This window comes from Corylus avellana, chromosome 10 (assembly GCF_965113065.1).
Source record: "Corylus avellana chromosome 10, dhCorAvel1.hap1.2, whole genome shotgun sequence".
Taxonomy (NCBI): Eukaryota; Viridiplantae; Streptophyta; class Magnoliopsida; order Fagales; family Betulaceae; genus Corylus; species Corylus avellana.
In genome coordinates, this window is record NC_142499.1 from 21,487,828 (window position 1) to 21,513,675 (window position 25,848).

General features: G+C 34.1%; 3 protein-coding genes and 1 non-coding gene across 6 annotated transcripts; 2 read left to right on the forward strand and 2 right to left on the reverse strand.

Annotated features, from left to right (window-relative positions):
* Positions 1-5,081: 5,081 nt before the first annotated feature.
* Positions 5,082-8,130, reverse strand: LOC132161849 (omega-3 fatty acid desaturase, chloroplastic). The gene is made up of 8 exons (XM_059572052.2): positions 7,250-8,130; positions 7,053-7,142; positions 6,824-6,890; positions 6,604-6,696; positions 6,334-6,519; positions 6,148-6,228; positions 5,763-5,900; positions 5,082-5,597 (listed from the first exon to the last, which is right to left on the reverse strand). Exons 1-8 carry the CDS (start codon positions 7,777-7,779, stop codon positions 5,412-5,414), a joined length of 1,371 nt encoding a protein of 456 aa, XP_059428035.2. The 5' UTR covers positions 7,780-8,130; the 3' UTR covers positions 5,082-5,411.
* Positions 8,131-10,807: 2,677 nt separating this feature from the next.
* On the forward strand, positions 10,808-13,270 carry LOC132192026 (selT-like protein). The gene is made up of 4 exons (XM_059607207.1): positions 10,808-11,071; positions 11,174-11,247; positions 12,158-12,476; positions 12,924-13,270. Exons 1-4 carry the CDS (start codon positions 10,889-10,891, stop codon positions 13,041-13,043), a joined length of 696 nt encoding a protein of 231 aa, XP_059463190.1. The 5' UTR covers positions 10,808-10,888; the 3' UTR covers positions 13,044-13,270.
* A 950-nt stretch (positions 13,271-14,220) lies between these two features.
* On the reverse strand, positions 14,221-24,623 carry LOC132162629 (uncharacterized). Of its 3 annotated transcripts, XM_059572905.2 has the most exons (24): positions 24,420-24,623; positions 24,023-24,153; positions 23,400-23,484; positions 22,826-22,879; positions 22,320-22,411; positions 22,094-22,197; positions 21,103-21,178; positions 20,345-20,807; positions 19,527-19,859; positions 19,135-19,341; positions 18,903-19,001; positions 18,749-18,821; positions 17,617-17,744; positions 17,202-17,496; positions 16,883-17,112; positions 16,675-16,799; positions 16,347-16,464; positions 16,150-16,205; positions 15,940-16,033; positions 15,664-15,853; positions 15,454-15,525; positions 15,269-15,372; positions 15,115-15,177; positions 14,221-14,643 (listed from the first exon to the last, which is right to left on the reverse strand). In XM_059572905.2, the coding sequence occupies exons 1-24, from the start codon at positions 24,462-24,464 to the stop codon at positions 14,536-14,538; spliced, it is 3,345 nt and encodes a 1,114-aa protein (XP_059428888.2). In that variant the 5' UTR covers positions 24,465-24,623; the 3' UTR covers positions 14,221-14,535. The 3 variants fall into 3 exon arrangements, with proteins under 3 accessions (XP_059428888.2, XP_059428889.2, XP_059428890.2); XM_059572906.2 differs by lacking the exons at positions 23,400-23,484; positions 24,023-24,153; positions 24,420-24,623 and having other exon boundaries at positions 22,293-22,411; positions 22,826-23,377; XM_059572907.2 differs by lacking the exons at positions 22,094-22,197; positions 22,320-22,411; positions 22,826-22,879; ... (1 more) ...; positions 24,023-24,153; positions 24,420-24,623 and adding an exon at positions 21,591-21,681.
* A 113-nt stretch (positions 24,624-24,736) lies between these two features.
* TRNAA-AGC (transfer RNA alanine (anticodon AGC)) lies at positions 24,737-24,809 on the forward strand. Its single transcript has one exon. It is a non-coding gene; the product is annotated as a tRNA-Ala (tRNA).
* Positions 24,810-25,848: the final 1,039 nt, after the last annotated feature.

The window sequence follows — 25,848 nt, forward strand, 5'->3', positions numbered from 1 at the left end:
CTGAAAGGATATCCCTGATGATTGAAACAATCTGTTAATTTGCATAAGAGTCCCCTTCCGAAAACGAGAGAAAAGTTGCCATGGAAAGTCACTCATTTTGATGCAAGTAGAGGATAAAGTTGCTTTTGCTTCACCCACATTTACTTTCATGGAAATTTTTGTTGTACAAGCAGTCAATATCTCGTTGTTATCATTACTAATGACAGCAGCTATAATAGAGAATGCCGTTTTTTTTTTTTTTTTTTTTTTTTTTTTAAGGAAATCTATAGATTTTATTGATAAAAGATTAAGAGCATAAAAGTTTGAAAAAACAAAATAAAATGTTATGAGTTTACATAGCCAAATGCACTTCACCGGCCTTCCTCCCTTTGTAATTTTTTTTATCTTTGATGTTGCCGGGAAGGAGTGAGGGAAAAAAACACTTCTAGATGAAAGGTAGAGCCTCTCTCTCTCATCAAAGGTGACTTTTAGGCCCTGTTTGCCAATGGCCCTGGAACGGTACTGTTCTAGGGCCGGTACTGTAGCATTTTTTTTAAGAATAAGTGTTTGATTGGTTTTAGTGAAAATGTTTTGTAGGAAAAAATGTAAAAAATTTATTTTGTAGTGATTTTTTTATTTAAATAATAATAATAAAAATGATTGATGTGGTATAAAAAATAGAGATGTTTAGATTAATTGAGGTAAAAAGATACTTTTTTTTGGGATTGAGAGAGGCCCTAGAACAATACCGTTTCAAGGCCATTCTGGCCATCGGCAAACACACCCTTAAAAAACTAGATAGGAGAGTCTCTCACATATTTTTCATAGGGCCACGTTTTTCCAAGCTAACTCATGTAGCTTTTAAAAAGCTAGTGTGCTACCTACAAAATAAAATAAATAAATAAATAAGCTAAGGGGCTGAAATATGATATAAAGTTAATTTGAGACTCGTAAGGACCTTGATTGAAACCGTTTCTTTACACTCTAAAATTTAAATTATAGATCATTACTTATTTTGAAAGTTTAAATTAATTAAAAAAAATATAAATTTAACTATTTAGTTAATATTCTAACACTTTTTTTTATGTAAAATGAGATTCAACAAATAAAATATTTAATTAAAATAAGATATGAATGACCGAAATAAAATTTAAATATTTTATCAAATATCAAATCAACACTTATTCTAAAAAAATATAAAATAATTAAAAATTTAATTATTTAATTAATATTTTAACATAAATAATTGATTTACACCGGTGTGTCTCAGAGATTTGCACAAACCAATAAAGTAGTCGAATGCACTTATTTCCATGCGAAAAACAAGGGAAAGCTGAGCTCTCCATAGGGGCCGTTTTTCCAAAGCTAACTCATGTAGCTTTTAAAAAGCTTGTGGGCTATAAAAGTTGATATGAAGTTGATTTAAGTCTCGTAAGAGCATTGTCAGCAACTATTTTAAAGTTGCTTTTCTTTTCTACATATAGAAAAAAAAAATTCAAAAAAATTTATAAAAATTAATCTACACCAACATTCCTATATCTAAGCAAATTATAAAAATTAAAAAAATTTATTTTAAAATTAAATTAAAATTATTTTTTTAAATTAAAATTTTCTTTTAAAAAAAAATTATTATTATTATTATTTTTTTGAATTTAAAGGAGTATTTTTGTTTTATTAAGAAATCTATAAGGGTATATTTTTGTTTTTTTGTTAGCTTTGGGTGGGACATTAACAATGTTTTGGTAATTTGAGGGATATTATCACAATTAAAAATTTATAGGAGACATTATTAATTAGGTGGTAATTTAAAGAAGGTAAGTGGACTTTACCCAATAAATAAATAAATAAATAAGCTAGTTGGCTGAAAGTTGATATAAAGTTAATTTGTGACTCGTAAGAGCGTTGATTGAAACCGTTTCCTTACACTTTAAAGTCTAAATTATAAATCACTGTTTATTAAATTAATTAAAAAAATGTAAATTTAACCATTTAGTTAATATTCTATCACTCCCCTTTATATGAAATGAGATCCAACATATAAAATATTTAATTGAAATAAGAAATAAATAACAAAAATAAAATTTAAATATTTAATCAAATACTATGTTAAATCAACACTTATTTTAAAAAATATAAAATAATTAAAAATTTAATTATTTAATTAATATTTTAAAGTAAACAACTGATACACGTGTGTGTCTCAAAGATTTGCACAAACCAATGAAATAGTCTAATGCACTTATTAGTTATTTCATGTGAAAAACAAGGGAAAGCTCGAGCTTTCCATAAGGGCCGTTTTTCCAAAGCTAACTCATGTAGCTTTCAAAAAGCTAGTGGGCTATAAAAGTTGATATGAAGTTGATTTGAGACTCGTAAAGGGCCGTGATTGAAACCGTTTTTCACGCTCTAAATTATTAAATCACTACTTTTTTTCTTTGTAAAGTTTTAATTAAGTAAAAAATAAAAATTTAATCATTTAGTTAATATTTTAACACTTCCTTTTATGTAAAATGAGATCCATCACATAAAATATTTAATTAAAATAAAAAGAGAATAACGGATATAAGATTTGAACATTTATTAAATCATTACTTATCTTAAAAAGTATAAAATAATTAAAAATTAAAAATTAAATTATTTAATTAATATTATAACATAAAAAGCTAGTTACAGTAGTCTGTCTCAAAGATTTGCACCGGCCAACAACGTAGTCAAATGCACTTTCTTTCCATGTGAAAAACAAGGGAAAGTTCGACTTGAATTGACTAAGTTTTGAAAAAAATTTCTAATCTATTCTATTAACCAATGAACTTACAATTTGTTAATTTTAAAATCATTAAAAAATTATATATTTATCTCTCGGGCATTAGAAATAACTGCAGACTTTGACCAATTGATGTGCATTAATTTATTGAGATTCTCTTCATCGGGGCTGATTTTAATATATGCTAAGTTTAATTGACCAGAAGATGCTTTATCTCTTGGTGCTTTTGCCCTCTGTTTTTTTCTTCACTTTGTAGGTGACGTGTAATTAACTCCTTTTTTTTCCATCTTTGTTTATTGGACGACATGCAGGACAGTAGGGTAATTAAGCCGATATATTACAAAGTTTTTTTTTCCATCTTCATTTCTTTTCTTTGTAAGACATGTACATTAATACAAAGTTTTTGTTATACAACTTGATAGACTAAATATACACTCTACCAATCTGGATTGGGAAAACAAATTTTGGAGTCTCAGATTTTGGGTCAAGATGATAAAGCTCCAACCATAAGTTTTGATCAGACCACGAAGGTCAATGCAAAGAATCAGAATAGAGAATAGGTGATAAGACTGGACTAGATGAAAAACCCAAATAGCTCGACCAGTCACGTTAGTATAACAGCTACTTAAATAAAGACATTAACTTTCGCTAAAAGAATGTCAAGATTGTAGCACTGATGATAACTACGCCATGATTTCAATCCGACTTAAATTCAAACAGCTCAAAATCTGGCAAATGCCAAAACGCACTAGTGAACACTCGAAAGGTCATATCACCGTTTCAGGTACACCCATACTCATATACTCAATTTGATAAAACCTTAACTATTCTTTTGAGCGTTATACAATTTTCTTTCTTACTTAAACATCGAAGAGTTTTTTACCGACAAGTTCTGTCAAGTTTTCAACTGTCTCCTTTTATTACACAATATCTATTAAATAAATTTGACGGTACAATTAACTTCATCATCAAACATCTAGACATAAACCAAAGACTATTTATACATGGATTTAAAAATAAAAAATAATAATAATAAAATGTGTAACTAGTATTTCACTACAAAACAACGCAAAATACACAACAAAAATTATTAGTAACTATTCTCATCGACACTTGCAAATTATTTGAGACAACTTTAAGTTGATAGTCTCTGAATTGAAGGATACGACGAGGATGGTGTCAATTTCTTCGGCATTGATGCAACTTGTCGTAGAGGACCATCTCCCAAGCGACAGATTGTGGTGGCAATACTTCGACCATATGTTTCTTATTTCCTAATTGCACCAAGGATTAAAATGAACAATCTCTTTGTCAGAGAAAATGACGGCCATCTTAAAAATTAGGCTTATCTCAATTTCAGTTGAAAATAACAACAATCTTCTAAAATTAAGATACTCTCAATTTTCAATGAAAATGACAGCAATTGTTGGGAGTTAGATTCATCTTCATTTCAGATGAAAATGACAACCATTGTCGGACCTGTTTGACAACAAATTATTTAAATTTTTAAAAATGAGGACAATTTTATTCCAATTTTAACCTTTGTTTTTCGCTTAGCTAGATCCCTATTTCATTTTCGGAAGTTCATCCTTAATAAGTAAAAAGAATGATGCCGTTCTTAAGAGATAACTCAATCGGTTGTGAATTACGTCTAATGAAGTGAATGTCACTAGTTCGAATCCTCCATCTCCTATATGGACATTTAAAAAGTAAAAATAAAAAATAAAAAAGAGAGGAGGATGATGCCATTTCCTCGTGAATGAAAACGTGAAAAATTACTTACAAAAAAAAATTAAAAAAATAAAATAAAAACGTGAAAAATTGATGGTCCAACTAAAGAGATTGAAACGATGTGTCCTTGAATTGGTTTCTCATGTGGGACAGAGCTATAAATTATTATAGGTAGAGGGTAGGGGCAAAAAATAATTTGCTGCTACGGACAAGTGCCTTATAATTTTTTTTTTTTTAGCTTAAAAATATATATTTTTCCCTTAAATTTTTTTTGTTCTTAGTAATTGAGGGAGGCCATGGCCTTAAAAATATTTTTTTTTCCCTAAAAATTTTTTTGTTCTTAGCAATTGAGGGGGGTCATGGCCTATTGCCAGTACCCCTTCCCTCCATCGTTGCATGCAGGGCTAACCCTAAAATGAAATAAACAGAAGGAAAATTTAAATCGGGTGCATTGAACTATCCGTATTGAATGTAAAGATAAGTGCCTTCTTACTTTAAACACTCGTTGCATATATGAAATACTCATATTGCATACTTATGAACAAGAGTAATGTTATTTTTCACTCATTTATCACATCAATTTCACAGACGATAACAAAAGTATGACTCAGAATCTCAAATAGAATCACTTATCTAACCCAATACAAACATTTTGAAAGAAATTAATTTTCTTTAATTTTTACCCATAATTTTATCACTTCGTAAAATTTAAATAGTACATTATAAATCTGCCGACGAGAATATTTTCTCTCCAAGAAGAATCAATACACATCTTCCCTTCCCTATTACAGCACTATTGTTGACATTGCCAGATGCATATACTTGGCTTATGTGGTAGAAGAAGCAGCTACAATCATATTTGTCAGTAATTAGTTCTCCCTTGCTAAAATAGCTTGAGAACCCTTCTATGTTGTGATGAAAAAATGCAGTTGAAACTTTACTTCAACTTAGATGAGCCACTAATCTTAGGGTCAGTTTGGTAGTATACAACATCCCCAGCGTCACTCACATAGTGATCCTGTTTTAAGCTTCTTATCAAGCTTCCAATCAGGTGAAAAGGCAGAGGCCCCGATTTCTTTGGCTCCCTGTAATATTCCCCAAAAACTGGCCTGGCTGCCTCAGTCTGCAACAAGAACAAACAACAAAATTCTGCTAAGTGTCGGGGATTCGTTTGATAACGTTTTTTGGGTTCGATTTTTGCTTTTTAACAAAAGCATTAACAAACAGCTTCAAATACAAAACACGGCTAACACTACTTTCATCTTTATCACGTGAATGAGATACTTACCGCTTCAATTAAGTGGTAGTGTGGTATTTGAGGAAAGAGATGGTGAATGACATGAGTTCCAATATCATGGTGAATATTGTTAATCAATCCGTAGTCGCGATCAATCGTTGTAAGCCCTCCCCTCAGATAACTCCATTCCTGATCCAACATAACGGAGGAAACTTTTAACACTTTCAAAAGAAAGAAAAAAAAGCATGCCACAAACTTGAAACCAAACAAAAACTACTATCCTTGGATCTCTTTTTCTTTGTTGTAATGTCTTACAAGAAAACAAATATCTATGTGGACTAACATCGACCTTGCAACAACTCCAGGCACATCGCTATCTTTTAGAATTCTATATTTGAACATGGGAAGAAAACAAAAGGACACAAAAGAACCATACCTTTCCACGATACCATGGTAATTTGTCTTCATGGCCATGGTGATGCAGGTAAGTGACCAAGTCCAACCACATAACAAAAACCTAAAATGAAGCAAAGTAAAGTTATAACAATCTAAGATTGGAGAAGAGAAGCTTATTCTATTTCCACAGCATAGGCCTATATTAAATTAAAGAAACTGGATTTACCCAATATGGAACGGCATAGAGTTTAAGCAATTGAACTGGGCCCATTACAAAGGATAAGCCCACAAGCAGAGCAGCCATTGCTGTCCAACATACGGTGGAAGTGATCACATCTTTCCTCTCATTGGGGACAAACAAATCGCTGTTTGGGTCATAATGGGAACCAGTCTTCCCAGGACTTCTTCCCCACTGCAATAAAAAAAATTATCAGCAATCAGCAAGTAATGTTTTAGACCCTGTGGAGACTGATCAACCAAGATGCCACCCACTTACCAGGTAGAAAGGGTAAGCAAACAGTGGAAAAGGCGCTGTAAATCTAAAAGCCTTTGTAAGGTTGTCCAAATTCTTGTAAATTCTTTCAGACAACTGCAAGAATAACACGAAACTTCAGCTTTGCAAAATGAAGAAAATATCTTTAGGAAAAAAAAAAAAAACTAAATAAAAAAAAAAAAAAACCAAATAGAGAAACCATAGATACAGGAAATTTACTAACCGGGTGCCATGATTCATCATTCTCAACATGCCCATGGTTTTGATGATGTGTCCTATGGCTAATTCTCCTAAAAAAATGAAAAAAGATGATGCATTAGACAATAAACAGCTCCAAAGCTCAGGCTAGAATAATGCAGAAACCAAAAAAAGTGAAACAAAGATTAAAAGTTAAAATGCGTTGGATTATATCGACCATAGAAGAACAAAAGAGAAAAGTATCAGAAGCATACCATCCGTGATAGGGTACAAGGATTGAAGAATGCAGAAGATGCCCCACCACACTGTTTAACTTATGATTATTTGAAAAGCTCCCATGGCCACTGCAGAATCAAAATTGAACACCAATTACATCTTAACATACAAATTGGCACCCGAATTAAGCACCAAAATCCAAAAAATGAACAAAAAAAGTGTAGTTGTTGATTACCAATCATGGCCAAGAACAAAGAGAGCCCAGAACATGGTACCCTGAGCAGCCCAATACAGAGGCCAAACGAACCACTTGTTGAGATAAACCGCGGCTGCAGCCAACCCAAAAACCACCGCAACATCCCTCGCCACGTAGCTCATGGACCTCCACGGGTCCTTCACCCAACAATGCTTTGGAATAGCGGCTCGAATGTCAGCCAAATTGAACGGCGGCGGCGCCCCTGGGTCGAACCCCGGTTCTTCTTTTTCTTCTTTGAACCCATTAACGCCATTGATTCTCTCTCCCCGCTCCTCCTCTCCTTCGACAGAAGCAACCCTCAATGGAGCACTTACTTTTAGCCCCCAGTTTCTCTCTCTCAAACACCCACTTGAAATTCTTTTCGAATGCAATTTGAGATCCATCCCCGTTTCATTTGAGTGCAAAAATCTAATCTTTGAGGTCTTGTATGAGATGGGACCAGCTCTGGGTCTAGGAAAAACTTGAGGAAGAGGCCTCAGGCCACATTCTGATAAGACCCAGCTCGCCATTGGTGACCCAGATGGAGCTAACACCGGGGTTTCTGCTTTAGGTCTCTCTCACGTTAGAGAGAGAGAAAGAAACAAAGTTGGTGGGGGAAAGGGGCAAGGAAGGAACTTTTAAAAAAGCAAGAATATCTAAGGGCAACGCAAATAAAATATAGATCTTTCTTTTTTTTCTGCCTTAGGTCTGCACTCGCCTTTCAATAACGACCTCAAAAATTTTCTCTCTTTCTCGGTGTCTCTTAGCGAATTTGTTTCTGCAATATCTCAAACAAAAGAGAAAGTAATTGGGTTTAAGGGATCTTTCAACTTTCAACTTTCAACCCTAGAAAGTGGAGGTGGGGAAGAGCTTGGTGCGGTTGATTTATATATACAACATTGGTAGTTGAAGGCCGCGTTTCACTTTTTGTGTGTGGTTCTCGCTCCACTTCTTCCTTGTACAGCTCTGACCTACATTCGACGACGTCGATTGGTCGGTTGAGTGAGCAGTAAGCCACATGATTCAAAGGTGTGGTCCGGTCCGGGATAAATAAATTTAAAAGACTTTAGATGTCAACCACGTGCCACACGTGATAACTTTCATTTTTATTCACCTCTTTGGACGGAGCAGTGGACGCTGCCCATGCGTATGTCATTTTCTACACGTTTTTCAAAATTTATTTGAGACCGGGATTCTTGAGTTGAGCCAATTTGATTCAAGTTCAACTATAATATTATGTTCACTCGGAAAGATTCGAACTAATAATTTTTGTTTTATAAGACGTTGTCTTTATCTAATTAAACTATCCCTTGAAAATAATAACTTATTTAAATTAGGTTTCTTTTCACACTCTAACTATATTATTGATTTTTTTTTTTTTTTCACATTTCACTTTAGCATTTCATACGATAATAAATAAGTCTCTTTCACACATAATTCAAGGGAAAAAAAAAGAAAAAGAAGCCAAAATCTAGCCATATGAAAGAACCCCAACCCGTGTGAAAGAGACACGTGTCCACCCCTCCGGTCCCTGCCCTACTATTGTTTGGTCGGCCGGAATAATTTGGTTTTGGAATGAAGATGAATTATTTTATAATTTAGATTAAATTCTTTAATATTATTTAAAATTAAAATGAGAAAGACCTATTTATTATTATGGTGAATGGGAGCTCTGTATTGAATGGAGGAGAGTCGTTGAGGAATTGGGTGTACGACACTTATCTTGGTTAAGAATGGTCAAGCGTAGAGGTAGAGAGGTCTAGGGTCTAGCTACTACAATGACTTGCCATGCTGTGTTATATTCATACATTTGGACTATACTTTGGCTCAAAGACTGTTTGGTTTTGAATCAAAATTGGACACGCAAATGACATCATTCCCAAGCTAAGCAGCCGGCTGTGACCAAAAGGCATGAGAATACGAAGAGGGATGGCGGCCATTGAATTTGGATAGAGCTACCTGTTACGTGTACAACGACAACCCAAATACTATATAATTGTGGCATGCGGCCTTCCAGCAGCCTCTGGTTTTATAGCGATTAAATTTAAATATTCATCTATTTATATTATAAATAAATTTATTCTTTTTTTATAAAGACTAATTTAAGGGTTGAGATCAGCCCTATAATAGTTTAGAGGTAGAATAGGAGAAGTAATGCTAAAAATAAAACTTATATTATTCCTATGCCTTTTTAAAATTGATGTAATTTTTAAAATTATTATTAGATTAAAATTTAATAATAAATTATCACAAATTCCGATAGAGATAAGTCTGTAGCAGTACTTTTTTATCGCATATCTTTGTCTTAATTGAGGATTTTCAATAAATAATTTAATATAAAATATAAAGACATCACTTAATTTAAAAATATAAACACACACACAAATATATATATATTTTGTTTTATGTAGCCATTTTCATATTTGATTATATATATATATATATATATATATAATCAAATATGGAAAATGGCTACATAAAACAAAAAATTAAGAGTAGTAAGCTCCCCAATAAGATACCCAAATTCAATACACACGCAAACTTAACATCTCACATTAGCTCATGTACATACTGTGAGAACGACTTGGGTGCACCTGTTGCACAAAAGTCATATTTTGTGCTACTAATAAGAAGCTGATACATCAACTAATTTCATTAGACTTATATTTAAAATAAAAATTAAACCACACCAAATTATACTCTAGATAAAATAAAAAATTAAATATTTTTTTAAAAAAAAAATTGAAGGGATGGTTGGCTGGCCACCCCTCCCCCACTTGGGAATTGGGATGACTGGCCGCCACCCCTAGGCCTAGGGGTGGCCGCGCGGCCACTCTCATAGCCTGGGGGTGGCTGCGGGGCCACTTTCATGGCCTAGGGGTGGCTACCGGCCACCCCAAGTGGGGGACGGGTGGCCAGCTAGTCACCCCTTCAAATTTTTTTTAAAAAAATAATTTTTTATTTCATATATGATATGATGTGTAGTTGAGCTTCTTTTTAAAAACTTAAATTTGGTAAATTTGGCTTAGGTGTCATCTTCTGATTGGTTGCACAAAACTCACATTTTGCGCAACCTCCCTATATAAGTTATTCTTAATGGGTTAAACCATTTTTTATTTTATTTTTTGAAAATATCATTAAATTGATGCTTTTCGGTTTAAGCTTGTAATAAATCAATTTGTGATTTTAAAATAAAGTTATAAATCCTTGTGGTGTGTTATTATAACAAATTATTTTAACACAAATTTTGGTCATTTTTTTGACAAAGTTCTTATACAAAATTATAAATTTATCCTCAAATAAAAGAAAAAAGAAAAAATATATATATTTTGGGGTGGGGTGGTCAAATTATTTTTATGATTTTAATTTGAAGCTAGATTTATTATTGTACAAAGACGTATAAAAAAAATAGTCGAAATTTGTTTGGAGGACATTGGCTAAACGTCAGTAATCAAATCGCCGTTTGAAGATAAAACAATATTGAAGCAGTCAATTAGTTCCCGACTTCCTGGCAATCACGTCTCCAATAAGACATTTATACCCTTCACTTCACCTAGAATTTTCGTTATCTGTCATCTTTCTATCTCTCTCTCTCTCTCTCCCTCTCTGTGTTGTGTGTTTGCGGGCGTGGAATTCCCAATGGATCGAGCTCAGTTACTTCTGTTAGGGCTACCAATATTCCTGTTGTGCTCGGACATTGTAAATCTCTTCACGCCGCCACCTCCCAAACCCACCCACCAACACCATCATCACCATCAATCTCATCAGGTGCCCAAACCGCAACCTCTTCTCCAGCAACAACCCCTTGATTTCCCCACACAGGTCTCCCAATGCCCTCCCTTCCCCGATGTTAACCCTTTTGATTAATTTTATGTGGGTTACTTTTTGTTTGCTTGTATCTAACGCTGTATTGGTGAAACGCAGAAACAGAGCGGCACTGGAGGAATTGGCCTCGGCAGCACCGTCAACATCAATTTCTGCACGTCCTGTTCTTACAGGTTTTTGCAAATTCTCTTTTATGGGTTACATTATCATCGTGATTTTTAATCAAAGTCATCGATTTTGAAAAGGAAAGTGAAGGAAAAGAAAAATAATTGGACCCATTGCTGAAACAAATGGGTATATAATATGATATTTTGAATTTTGTATTCCTACATGCGTGTCTCATGGATTGTCAAAAGTCAATTTTAAAAAGTGGAATATATACTGTGGAACTTGCTGTTACTGTTCATAGATTTGCATTTTGATCCTATTCCCAGTTAGTTTAATCTTAGAATTCCTTGGTCAATGAAATTTAGTAGAATCTTTCGTATTGGGTGATCTTTCTTTGTGGAAAATTTTTCTGAAATATGGGAGTTAACGTACACCAGTTGTTCATGTCTAATTCTTTCTCTGAAAGTCGAACACGCTCATTTGGCACCGACAATTCAACCCTAAAGAAATTGGTCTTGTCCACGGTCCTCATATTGACAATCTTAATCATGAATATAACCTTAATCACGAATATAACTTGGTCGCCATCCGGATAGTTTCTATCTTTTTTCATATTGTTTTGAGTTTAAATATCATATTGTTCAAACAATTGCTTGTGGGAATGGTAAAAATGTGAACAGATGATGTCAGCTCCATCGTAGCTGGTGATAGTCACCGGGGCAAGTTATCCATTAATATCATTAATTTTGTGTTGTTTTCAGAAACTTTCAAATTGCATCAATCCATATTTAGTTTCATTTTTGAATTGGACAAAGTTTTCTTTAAACTGAGTTAGAGAAAATTAAACTGACATGTGTCCAAAATGCATGAGATTTTCACAATATTTACTTTGAAAGATAATTGGTGTTATCTCTTAATTTTACCCGTCTTCTTTTTTTCTATCTATATTCATGTGTAAATTGTTGCTTGGGCCAGAGGAAATGCAGCAACAATGAAAAACATGCTGGAGACGGCATTTCCTGGGATTGATGTTATTCTGGGAAACTACCCACCTGCACTTCCAAAACGCCTACTGAGCAAAGTGGTACCAGTGGCTCAATTTGGAATTATTGGGATAATAGTGGCAGGTGAACAGATTTTTCCAAGATTGGGATATATGGTGCCACCCCCTTGGTACTACTCCTTGCGAGCAAATAGATTTGGAAGTATTGCAAGCACTTGGCTTTTAGGGAACTTTTTCCAATCATTCCTGCAGAGTTCTGGTGCTTTTGAAGTATATTGCAATGGTGAACTGGTAAAATGCTATCTGCTTACAATAAATAGCTCATGCTGTCTTTTTAGTCAAGTAAAAGTTCTTGTGTTAATCCTGTTTTAGTTGTAACCTGAATTTCTGATCTTGGTATGGGCAGGGCCGGCTCATTGCCTAGGCGAATTAGGCAGCCGCCTAAAGCCCCCAATCGAATAAGGCCTCAAATAGTAATAGTATAATTAAGTTTTATATTATTAAAAAAAAAAAACTTTTTAAGGCCCTAATTATGATAAAGAGGTTAGTCAATGCACTTTACTAGTATTTAATTCATATTGAAATTAAAATTAAAAAAAAAAAATTATACTTATATTTGTCTCCTTTGGCTTCAAAATGTATCAAAACGGCCCTTAGCATGGGAAATTCTTAAAAAGTCTTTTTATTAATTTAAAAATTTCTATGCTTCTCATAATTTTTTCTCTTTGGACTTCGTAGGTTTTCTCTAAGCTGAAGGAGCAAAGATTCCCTAGCGAAATTGAGCTGAGGGATCTTGTTGGCCGAAGACTCGCTAATTTGAGGGTTGTGGATGGTATTGGAGGAGGTTTCTGGTCCTAGTGCTCTGTGGAGGCTGAAGTTTGTTTTCACAGTGAATTACCAACCTCTAATATTTCTCATTTATGTAGTAGTGACTAGTTGGGACACCAATAAAAAATAGATAATTATTAATTATTGTGTTTTCTTTTCCTAGTTGTAAAAACTGCTTCCTTTCATCATCAAGGCAAGGCAATTAACATATGACTTTCAGGTCTCTTAATAAATAGATAGAATAGTGCTTGTTGGCATTTGGTTTGGAGTAGTATGCTACTTTCAGTAAGGCAGTTTTTTTTTTTACCTTGGCATACATTAACACCCTTATTATGGCAGCAGAATTGGGGCAGAAAAATCAAATCAGTAGTCAAAATTAATTCAGTATCTGGGTTTCGAATTTCAACAATTAGGTCAAATTTTGTAATCACCAAAAAAAAAAGAGAAAAAAGAAAAAGAAAAAAGAAAAAAAAAAAAGGGTCTTTAGATTTTGTTCTAATTTCAAATAAGTTTTTTTTATCAATCTATCGTCCAATTGATTGATGATGTGTAGTACCAAATAAGGTTCCTCTAAATTTTGACAATTGATTTGACATGACACCGTCAATTAATTGGATGACAAATTGATAGGTTTCTCTAAATTTTGACAACTGATTTGACATGGCACACTATCAATTCATTGGACAACAAGTTGAAAGAACAATTTATTTGAAACTGTGGTTAAATTAATTATCATTATCAAAATTAGAAACTTAAGAAATAAATCACAGTAAAACCTAAAAACTATTTATTTTTTTCCTTTATCTAAATTTCTTGCCAAGTAGGATGCTCCAACTGGAAATGGGAATTTATTTATTTTCAATTTTTTGGGATGCCGAATTTTGAACCCAGATTGACTAGGCTTCCTCTTCAAAATCTTGAAAAGTTTCTTAAGTAGTCTCTTAGTTCACTGTTCTTGTCTCTATCAACTCTTGTCTTCCTAAAATATAAAGACAGTTTGATTAATTCTTCACTGAAGAGTTGAAACCGTGCAATTTGGTTAAATTGTTAGTGATAATCACATTCATACATATCAAACTCGCTAAGCCACCGTGCACTTGTGCAAAATGAAGGATGCCAAGTTGGATGCTTGTGCATTATGAAATCATTTAAATCTAAGAGTTGATTGACACTATCAGTCTGTCACATCAGCAATATGAGATAATGGTGGAATAAAAATATTGCTTCTCTTTTATCAATTGCCTCTTTTCGGCCTTGTACCACGAATAAATTAATAAAACCTGTCATGATTTACAATGTCCGGAAGAGACATTTATGCCATAGTTACATAACTTACATGAAGGGCTATGGAAACTCAGATGCACTATAAGAGCATGGCCTCTTGCTTGTCGGCTGGATTACAAGCTACAGAAGATGTACTTAACTGTAGTCCGATTGCTGGTCTTAGGTCTATGAGAAAAATCACTGGAATTCTCGGAATGGCATAATGTTAAAGCACATGCAAATTAGGCAAGACTTCTTCTCATATATGCCACCATTTTCGAGCTTCCATGGCCTTGACAAGCTCGTTAGCCAATGACGCAAAGTCTTCAGCTCCACTCTGCAGCTCTTCAGTGCGCCTGCTGATTCTCTGATGGGAGTAACAAGAAAGGGTAGTTCAGGGGCCAATCAAGAAGTGCTTGAAGGTATAAAACTTACAAGGACAAGTTGAGATGGAAGTACATCAAGATGTTCATTACTTTCTTTCTTTTTACTTTGGTTTTTTGTTTTTTTCTTCAAACGATAGAAGAATCTATAATTTCCAAAAATCCCATTTCCATGGTGGAATGAGTCCCAGAGCTCCTTGAAAGGGACAAGAAGTACTAGTAGGCTACAAGGCCATTGGTAAATTTTCATTAACTTGACCATGACTAAACATTAAAGTTCAATCTTTAGAACAATGTAATAGAGGCATGAACTGTCATTCTTTTCTCCAACTTTTTTTTTATAGGTCTATTGTTCTGATCTCCTCTCTTTTCCTAGGAAAAGAATCAAGTGTAAAGCAATAATCCAACCCAGATACCAAATGAGTTCTTATGGAAATACCCAGTGGATAACCTACCTCCAGTTTTTCCTGCCTCTCCATGAGCTTGTCTTTTGCATGTGCAGCCACTGAAGAAGCATCCTGACATCAGATAACACAATCCATTCAGTGAGCGGGTGTTAAAATATGGAAAAAGAAGGCTAGTTAAACTAAAACCATCATATGAAATTACCCCAGCTTTTCTATATGTAGCTATAATTTCTTCGGGTGTTCTAATTCTGGGTTTTGAATCATCAGTCCCACCTTGAAATAATTTTTCCCTCTCCGTCCCCTTCTCTGTAGGGGAAAAACAATTTTATTCATCAATCTGTATGAGTTAAAACATACATGAGATAAAGATTAACAAGACAGATTTACCTCTCTTTATATTTTTAGAATCATCAGATGAAGTAGAGGCCATGGGCAGCGGTTCATCTATTTCGATGTCATCTATACCAAAAGCATGAAGTGGAGAAAACATTCAACAGAAAAGTACAGCCAAAAAAAAAAAAGATTCAACAGAAAGAACCACTCAAAAGAAGACAACAAAAAGGAAAAGAGTGTAGAGATAGGTGTGCAGATCAGAACCTATATTAAGCTCCTCTTCTTCCTGATTATCTGTAACAGCTGAAGATGGGTCTGAGAATGGGGGCTTCAAAAATATGCCCTCTAAATGAGTAAAATTGGATTTAGGAGACATGCTAAAATCCTCCGCATGGACCATTTTTCCCCCTTTAAGACCTTTGATGATACCACCTAGAATTCCAGGTTGGTTACCCTGTAGCAACACAGAAAAAACTATGTGAGGAATATCAATAGTCTTCAGAATAAAATCTTCCAATATCAGATACTATTTCTTTGAACCTGCTTTTTCTTCTGATTCATAGAGAAACTAAGGGCAGCATCAGCAGCAGCCGCAAGAACTTTATCATGAAAACAAGGTAAAGATTCCGGAATCCTAGAATAGCACAGCATAGCCCATTGTAAAATCTAATCTTTTTTATTTAAGAATTATACAATGATCTTCATGCTTGAATTCATGTATACATTATAACATTAGCTTCACAAATATACCTGAAATCATTTTCTCCAGCTAATAAAGATATGAACGCCAATTCACACCCACTTGCCTGTAGAAGCTCCTCAACATCAGACAAATTGAATAAGTCATCAAAACTAAAAGTCTTTCAGACTACAAGAATTATAAGTAAAAACATGTGTTTGGCTAAAATATGTAGAATTAACAGACCAACCAGTCATGAACACAATACCAGTGCAATCTGCCCATTATCTGAAGAACTCATTGACTTGTCCATGTCTGCCTTAAAATTCCACCTTAGAATTGACATTAAAGAGCTTTCTTTCACCAATTCTAAATCTGTCAAAGATCTGCCAAAGTAAAGTTATCACAAGTATCAATTATTTGGCAATTAGTGATGCTAGCAGGACGTGCTGTCTTAACAAGGGGAAGAGAGAAGTGTCTGGCAAAAAATGTGATAATGCACCTATAAATTAGCTGATATCCTATAATCTGTAAGTACTACTTTGTTGATTATTCTTCTGATGTAAGCACAAAAGGGAATAAAAATCAGCACTCACCTTATTTCAAGCACTCCTGTCTGAAATAGCAAGACCAGTCCACAAACTTTTCCATCTTTCTTTAAAGTTGTTGTCCAACAGCAACGTTTTGCATGTTTCACTTTACAAATGGCTTTATTATTTCCCTAACAAGGTCATATCAACTTAGCTTAACATAGAGAAGTTTAATAAAAATTGTAAGTTAAAATAAATAAGACAAAAGAGGCACCTGAATCACAGATTTTGTAGAGTACAAGTGCAACGAATCCTCACAACAAAGCAAAAGAACTGAATCCAACAATCTTTCCTTAGAGCACGCAGTTTCCAAAGAGTGTTGTTCACCTTCATGTGAATCTATGCCAACTGTAGTACAGGGCATAGGTTCATTCTTGGTAGCGGTATCCTCATGGGACTCTGGCTGTGTTTCATTGGATGATTCAGAGACAGAGAAACTGACCGCTGGAGTTCAAAAAAATCTCAGAATTCTATAATACATGAAATGAATCTTTAAAGATCTCTTATTGTTTCTAGAAGAAAATAGTACTTGCCTATAACATACATTGAAATTGCAACTGATTCCTTTTTCAAGTGCCATGGGCGAGTGCTGACCATGTTACCGGTACTAACATCAATCACATTAATCTTTGCATCCTTGGTTAAGACAAACATTACTTCCCCTGCAGGGTTTGTTGAGATTTTTGTTTCAGAGTGCTTTGGGCTTTTGACAAGGCTATCAGTATGGGTAAGTTCTTTCCAAGTCATTGAAATGATTGGAGAGCTAGAGCTCGACACACCCTCTATCAAGAACAAAACTGATACTGAACTTGTATCAAGCACTGCAACCTGAAACAGAAGCAATAAATTCAGGGAACCTTCTATATAAAGAAGGATGAGATTATGAGCTTATCACCAAACTCATCAAAACAGAGATGTGAAATAAAACAAGTAGATGATGTCACCTACACGACCACATTCAAATCCCACAGAAAGTTTAGCACCAGAGTCTGCAAAATTTAGTGCTTGTATTGGGGAATTAAGTAGAGAGAAAACTGCTCTACATTGAGGTCCTTTTCCACGAGGCAAAATATGAACTGTGAAACAAGTTGAACAATCTTAGTTGAGAAAATACCTAATCTATTATTGTATTTTCAATATAAATGCGATAAAGATATCCACATACAAAAACTATGACATGTTTTTGCAGTAATGGGCCATGTAAATAAATAAAACAATGCACAATGCAGAATATTCCATTGTCACTAAGAAAGAGTTGACTTGTCTTTATCTGTCTATAAGCCGACGAGTGATGATAGGGAGAACGCCAGGTGTGCACGAACAGTCATGCACGCCTGGCTTAATTTTTTTTTTTTTAATTTTTTATAATTAAAATAATAAAATATTATATTTTATTATTTTTAAATATTAAATCAGCCGGGCATGGGCACGCCCGGCATTCCCTTTATCATCACTCATAAGCCGATTGGCGAATTAAGCATGGCAAGTAACAGATTCCAAGTCTTAGTTCATAGATCTGTTCAGGAAACAGCTCCACTCTTGCTTGCAGAAGCTCCTCAGTTCAGCATAACTTTCTTATTTATCTATCAAATTCACATAGACATGTTATTTAATTGTCTTTAACGTTTTTTCTCTGTTCAAATTTAGTAAAGTGTTCTTCTAGGTTCATACTCAGAAAATGGGCATCATCTATAAATACGTTAATTTTCAACATCATGACTTCATATCATATCCTGCAAACTTGAAACAGTTAATTTAGAAGCTCAACCAAGCAAATTTTTGGTCAACCAATCTTTCTCCTGTAAGCATTAAACAAGATAATCATTTTCAAGAAAACTTTGTTGTTTTCATATCTATTTTCATCATAAGCCATTTGTAATATTAAAGTCCCATAGTCTGTCCTATTTTAATCTTCTTATACAAATAGTTTTCCCTTTTTTTATTTTTTTATTTTTTATAAGTAATGGCATAACTCAAGCCAAAACTTGCACCATCTAGATGGGAGAATAATAATGCAACTCGTTTGGAGAACTGGAGGTGTGCCCATTAAGGATAAGGATAACTGGCATCCATAGATCACCTTCATTGTTGGTTTCTGTGACAAACTGGAGGTTTGTCCCATCTGAACAGCCTTTGAGGTCATAGAGACGAACCTATACAAGTCAATACAGTAAGAAAATATATATTGAAACATTTGACTGCCTCGAATGAAGAATTCAGTAAAGAATTCTGACCAGGCCGCATTCATTGCCAACAGCCAAACTTAAAGTGAAGAAGCAGAAGTCCAATTTTGTTACTGGAGCACTTGAACCAGCCACTTTTATACCTTGTACCTACGAATCAAATGAGAAAAGTGATATGAAAAATATGCCCTCCTTTCATATAGGGACAGTATAAAAAAAATCTGCGGCATCCCATATCCGAATGGACCCATCAGAAGAACCAGAGGTTTGATGGAACTCTTACCTCGCCTTCTACAAGACAGATAAAAGATAATACTGGATATGTGGCATCCCATAGCCGAATGGACCCATCAGAATAACCTGCTAAATAAACTCTTTCAATCCCATTATCTTTTGTAATAGACAACTGGCTGGCTACACCTCCTGTCAAGGGCCATTTTGCAACACTTGCTGGGGTCACTGTTGAGGGAGGTTTCATAACTGAGGCTACCTAAGAGAATAGAACGAAGACAAGTTAATAATATACAAAATGAACAGGAAAATATAAGACGTGCATATATGACCCGCTTGCTCTTTACAGGATAACCTGCTAAATATGGTTTTTAGAAATAGAAAATTATTACTTTATTTCCTTTTTACTTATCAAAAAAAGAAATTGAAAATTGAATGAAATACCTCTAACAGGGCCTTTGATGAGTTCCTCCCAGTGGGTAATTTACTGAGCTTTGCCACAGTCATGGAAGGTTTAGATAAAGGTATCACTGCAGGAAACTCCATGGCAGAGACAGATGGTCTTCTCTCATGCTGAGATACTAAGGCAGATAGGCTAGCGTCATCATAGAAATGTAGTAGCCCAGGGTTTGTCAACACAAAAAGATCAGCTTTGTGGTTACCCCCTATCGGTCCATCATTTGGTAATAAAATCATGTGTGCAAAAGAGCCAGTGAGTGTAAGATCTGCACGACCCACACATCTTAATTTCCCAGATGACCATTCAAGAGTTACAACCTGTAACAGAGGATTTTCAAAGAGCAGCTTTCCACATGCTAAAAGAAATCCACATTAAAGAAGCACCATTCCACCAACATAGTACTTGTCAGATTGAACTGACAGCAATACCATCTAGGATTTTATATTTTCAAGTTTACAGTTTAAACTGGTCAAGCTGAACATAGTAAAGACCAGAAATTTTTCACTTGGCATTGCTTTTAATTACAATCATACTATCATCTTAACCAGCTTTGGTATCCCAGGTTTTCTTTCCTTTTTTCTTTTTGGAAAACAAAGAAAGGATTTTGCTTTAAATTAACATCTTCTATTCTTTGAAAATATAAAAAATTGTGTGTGAAAAACTCACAGCAGTTTTGAATACATTAATATCTTTGAAAAGAGCTTAAGCTTTTCACTAACTACATCAAATTTATATAATACAACCCCAATCCAAATAAAAGAAATTAAAGGGAATGTTAAATAGCTATAGATGAATAACACACCGTCAAAACTTCTTCAGATCCTATTTCATCACCACCATAGATAAAAAGCTGACCATCACAGTCATTACGGGATTTTTGGTTTTTGCACCACTGTAAGACAATAACAGGGAGTCTCCTTTCTGCAGATGATAATTGTAGCTTAACAATATTGTTGGATGACGATATAACTTGTTGGCTTTTACTAGATGCGGCACATGATGTGTTCCAGAACAAAATATCCCCATTGATGTATCCCACAGCCAGAATGGACCCATTGGAAGATGCCCAACAAAGTGCGCTTATCTCTTTCTCTTCTAGATGATGTTCCAATGTATCATCTGGAAGATTAGTATCAACTTCACTTGAAGAAGAATCAACAACTCCGTCCTTCAATTGGAGATCGTTACCACCTCCAACAAAGAGAATTTGACCTTTAGAAACATCCCAAAGAATAATCATCCCATTCTGATATGCAATCAACAATCTGAAAAAAAAAAAATTTGCCATAAGTCCAAATAGACAAATAGATTTTCTAATCTTTTTGGATACACTTTAGAATTGCTTAAGGAGAGTCATGATTAATCCATGACTTAGACATAATCTCTGGTTACAATTGTTTAAACCAATATGAATTTAGTTCCTTAATCTAACAAATACAATATTCCTGGATAGGTTATCGTATTGCCAATTTTAAAAATAATTGTTGGGAAGCAATTCCTGTTTCAAATTCAAAAGCTGGAAAATAAAGCGGAAAGCTTTAGAAGCTGCTTGTGTCTTGCCTATTCCCAGAAGAAGAAGGTTGAGGAAGGACTCCAACAATAGGTTGGTCGCTAGGAAAAGAAAACCCAGCAGCTTCTGTTAAATAGCACTAAACAGGTTCAGTAAATAAATATTGAAGCAAATTAGAACCACAAATACTCAATTAACATATGTAAGATATAATTATATCTAAAAGACTAAGACATCATATAAGAAACCATCATTTTATTAGTGCATCATGGAAGTTCTGAAAGTTAGATTTAACTTGGTTACATGTAGAAAATCATAAAAGTATGTTACTAACATGTCTAAAAGAAGCTATTGAAATAAACTCAATGCAATAGGTTCGTGCCAACAGAAATGAACAGTTTCAATCAGCCAGTAGATTTATGTATGATTGATGTAAAGTTGCATAAGATATGAGACTCTAAACAACAGTAATTTTATGTGTTATCATATAAACATGTATGCTTAATTGATCTCATGTGTCAGTAACAAGTAATAGTACCTTAAACTGGCAAACGGTTGTCCAAAATACACATGTAAATGCTCATTAAAATTCCATTTCATGACCTATTGAGCTTGGCATGTACATCAAAGACCAGTGACTGCACCAGCAAGGAGAACCAATATGTGTCGATTATTAGGTTGGAAGTGTTGAGGTCCAAAAAAAAGGGAAAAAGATGCGAGTTAACAGAAGATCTGACCCTAAATTAATTGTAATTGGAAAGAGGGATTACATCGCTGAACTCAGCAATGGGGGATTAGGTTTACTTTGACTTGAATTAATTTATGCTTCGTCTACTCTAAATTCAGCACATCATGTTGCAGAATTCACATCCATCTACATATTTGAGGAATCTAAAGAAAAATTTGTAGAAAGGAAAGCAATATTTGACCACATAAATTAGTTAGAAAAGTGCTAGCAACTATCACATCATCACATTGCTATTATGAGTACCATGTATGCATCAGTTATCACCATTAAAAAGAAAGAAAAGGAGAATTTACCACTTATAGATTTTGCAGAAATATGATAAGGCAACTGGAAAAGTTTTCCATCCTCGGCCTCAAACTTCAACACAGACATCAAACCATCTTCATCACCGACATACCTGCATGTTGTAACAGAGTAACATGCCATGAAGTTATTGCCAAATACCTTGTTCCATTTCAAGCAAAATAGGAGCTGATTAAGATGATCTGTTACCAATTTCAAATTTTTGTCATAACGTACATGAAGTGGGAGCCACTGATCACAGAAAATGCAGTTATATTGGATGCCCAGTGTAAACAAGAAGCTATGCACCTGCTCTCAAGACTCCAAACCTGCCAAAAATAAACAAGCTATTAATCAATTGATCTATAAACACTATTTTAATGTTCAAGCACCTCCCTAACATTTGAAAATCATAGCACCTGACGACCAACTAAGATTAAGTCAACTGTCTGGCTACTAGCAAGTATTACCCACCTACATTGAATTGCTACATTTTCATTATTCTGCTACATGGTTACCAGAAAACAATAAATATGGATAAGAACCAACAATGAACACCACCACCAATGCTAAATGATTAATGAGGAGACAGTTGATGTTGATGACTATTGATAGGGATATTAACGAGACACACAATATAAATGTTCAATCAAGTTCTCTTGTTGTTCTTCAATAATGCCAAATGCTAAAGTCATTTTTGATAAAGAAAAATAGGTACTGCAAAGTTGATTAAGATTCAATACCTGAATATCGTTGTCATTTGAAATGCTGACTAAATAACCCTGGTTTTGGAGAAACTGCCAAAAAGATACTAAGTATTAATCTGCTGCTAAAAACAAAAAGGAAAGAATGGAAAATTTCCCATGAGTTTATAAAGATAAAAGGGTTGATAATGTTCACAACAAACTAACATTGCCTACTTTATAAATCTCAGCATTATAAAATTCGACACAGTTTATCTCATTGTCCAAGTATGTATGGCATATATTAGTAATAAAATCAGCATTGCTTTATCTTGTTGTCCAACACACACAAAACTAATATTCCATGTTTCTAAATGAATCATTCAAAAAATCCACTCCAGAAATTATGGTATGAGTATCGGTATCATCATAGGGATATGTCTCTTGGCTTCCTAGAAGTCTTTGATTCTAAGTGTCTTCAGACTTTCTAGCCATTTTTCTAACTCTCCGTATAAATGAGAAAGAGACTGTGTGTGTGAACTGGGGAAAATCACAATATTGATTTTCAGGTTCTTCATATTAAAGTTGAATACTTGCAAACTTTAAAATCAACTGAAGTAGAGCAGGTACATACCTCTATGTTTTTGTAAGGTAATTGCTTCGGGGATATAAGAAGTCCTTCAATGCCATCTCCACCAACAACTTTAATTCTTCCATCCCTACATTAGAATCATAGCGATAAGGACACCATGTTGTGCCCTGTACTATCCATTTCTTAATTTAAGTTGCTAAATGATGTAATAACAATTATAATGCCATGAAAAATGTCTTGTACACAGTTTTCACTGAACACCAGGAAACTTTTGCGCAGCCAGATTAGATAGCCAATAGCTGTCCAACAAGCCAATGAACAGGCTCAGCAGTATGGGATTGCCTGGCCTTCATCCATGATCAAGAACCTAGCCAATTAGGCCCTGAATATTGTAAATTCTAACCCATTTACTCCACAAGACAAACATCTTGCCCCATGTTTCATTGCATATTGCCCAAATCATCTTGGGAGCATCCCAAAAATTATTGGTACACAAACCACATTGCCCCAAAAATAAAATCTGGGAGTAGTATGGAACTTCAGATATTTTGGTATCAAAAACATTTTTAGAATATTAATTAAATGATTAAATTCACTCTTTTCTATCGGCTTAAAGTCGTGATTTAAAGTAATATGATAGTGGAAATCACAATATTTCAACTCACAGAGTCCCGATTGCCAGTAGGCGCTGGATGGGATCAAAAGCAAGAATCGATGCTGTATATGGGACACCGTAGTGGGTAGTGATTCGTGGATCCAAGTCTGCTGACGTCAAACCACCATTTTGCACTTTACGCTAATTAAACAAAAAAAAAAAAAAAAAAAGAAGCAAACATATTTCTTTTTAATCAGTTGAAAATTACACTATGGTTTGGAAATTAAATACTTAACGAATATAAGAAAAATCATAGGGAAACAACTTTAAAGAATAATTGAAAACCATGATCATCGCGATATGTGTAAAATCGAAAACTACGAAATGGTATTGAAGATAGAAAAAGAATTGAAAAGCAAAAGCGGCAAAAGCGTGATAGTCAAGTGTGGCTTGCCGGAACATCATACCTGATGATGGTGCACTGCCTTCTGTAACAATCGCTTCGCGAACATGGCGACTCAGCTCGAAGATTTGAGAGCTTGAAATTTTTTCTTGTTGCCGGAGACTCTTTCTTCGTCTGAGTGATTATATCAATGCAAACATTCTTGGAGCTGCTCCTTTTTGAATTTATTGTCGAATGGAATGCCGTTGTGAGCCGTTGTTTATTAGAGCGTAATGTATCTTCTGCGGTTTGTCTCATTGACTTCTTCGTATTGTAAATTTGTAATCATTCGACAACATTTTATTAACGATAGAATATTAGTTGCACACACTCTCACATCAAGGGGATGTAGCTCAGATGGTAGAGCGCTCGCTTAGCATGCGAGAGGTACGGGGATCGATACCCCGCATCTCCATTTAAAACGACTACTTATCTTTATTTTTTCATTAATTAGCTTTTTGGCGCTTTTGGGTGGGTACCTTGCCTTCTCTTGACAGTTTCTTTCTATCGTTCCGACAGAGAGATATTTACTATTTAGCAATGTTTTGTTCGGTACGTCACCTTAATATATTGGAGCGTAAATGATAAGGATCCTCTTCGTCATTTAAAATGTAATAAAATAAATTTTTTCCATAAAATATATATATATATATTTTCTTTCTTTCTATTTCACTTAATTCCAATAAAAATACTGCAATTCTACAATTTGAAAAATATCAATAAAAATAATTTGATAATTGTAAATATGATAGTTTGATTAGTGCTGATGTAACATTAACAAATTTTGTCAACTTTTCTAATGATAAAACTTTTTTTTTTCTTACTCCATAAAGTGTTTGTTCACTTTTTAAATCCTAAAAAACTATTTATCACAAAAATAAACCACAATGACTAACTTAACATTTTTTCGTCATTTGATAGATGGAATGTTTTTTCTTGCATTGTTGATCGAGGTTTAAATTATCTGACTATTGTTTGGGTAAACGACAGGGCAAATGCTCGAATTTACTCATATGTTAACACAATATAATTATATGATTATGCATACTTTTTTTATTAAAAAGGAAAATTTATTTATTTAATCCATGTAGTTTGCAGTTGTGCCAAACTGATTCCTACCAAAAGAATTTTAAAGATCCTTAGAGTAAGCTATTTGTCCAAATGGTATCTGTTATAAGCTATTTGACATAAATCATTAGATGAAAATGTGCATCCATGTCACAATCAATCATTGATCGACAAGTGACATGGTTGATTTTTAACTTATTATAAAACAGATATTGAGGGGTGATCAATCGCCCCGCAAGAGATGACATTTTTTTAATAATAAAATTGTAACTTTTCAATAAGTTGAATCATTAGTTATGCCATGTCTCAACACAATTATTTGTAATGTGAATTTACCCGTATTACTCAACAACCAAACCTAAATATTAATTTTTCCTAAAATGAAA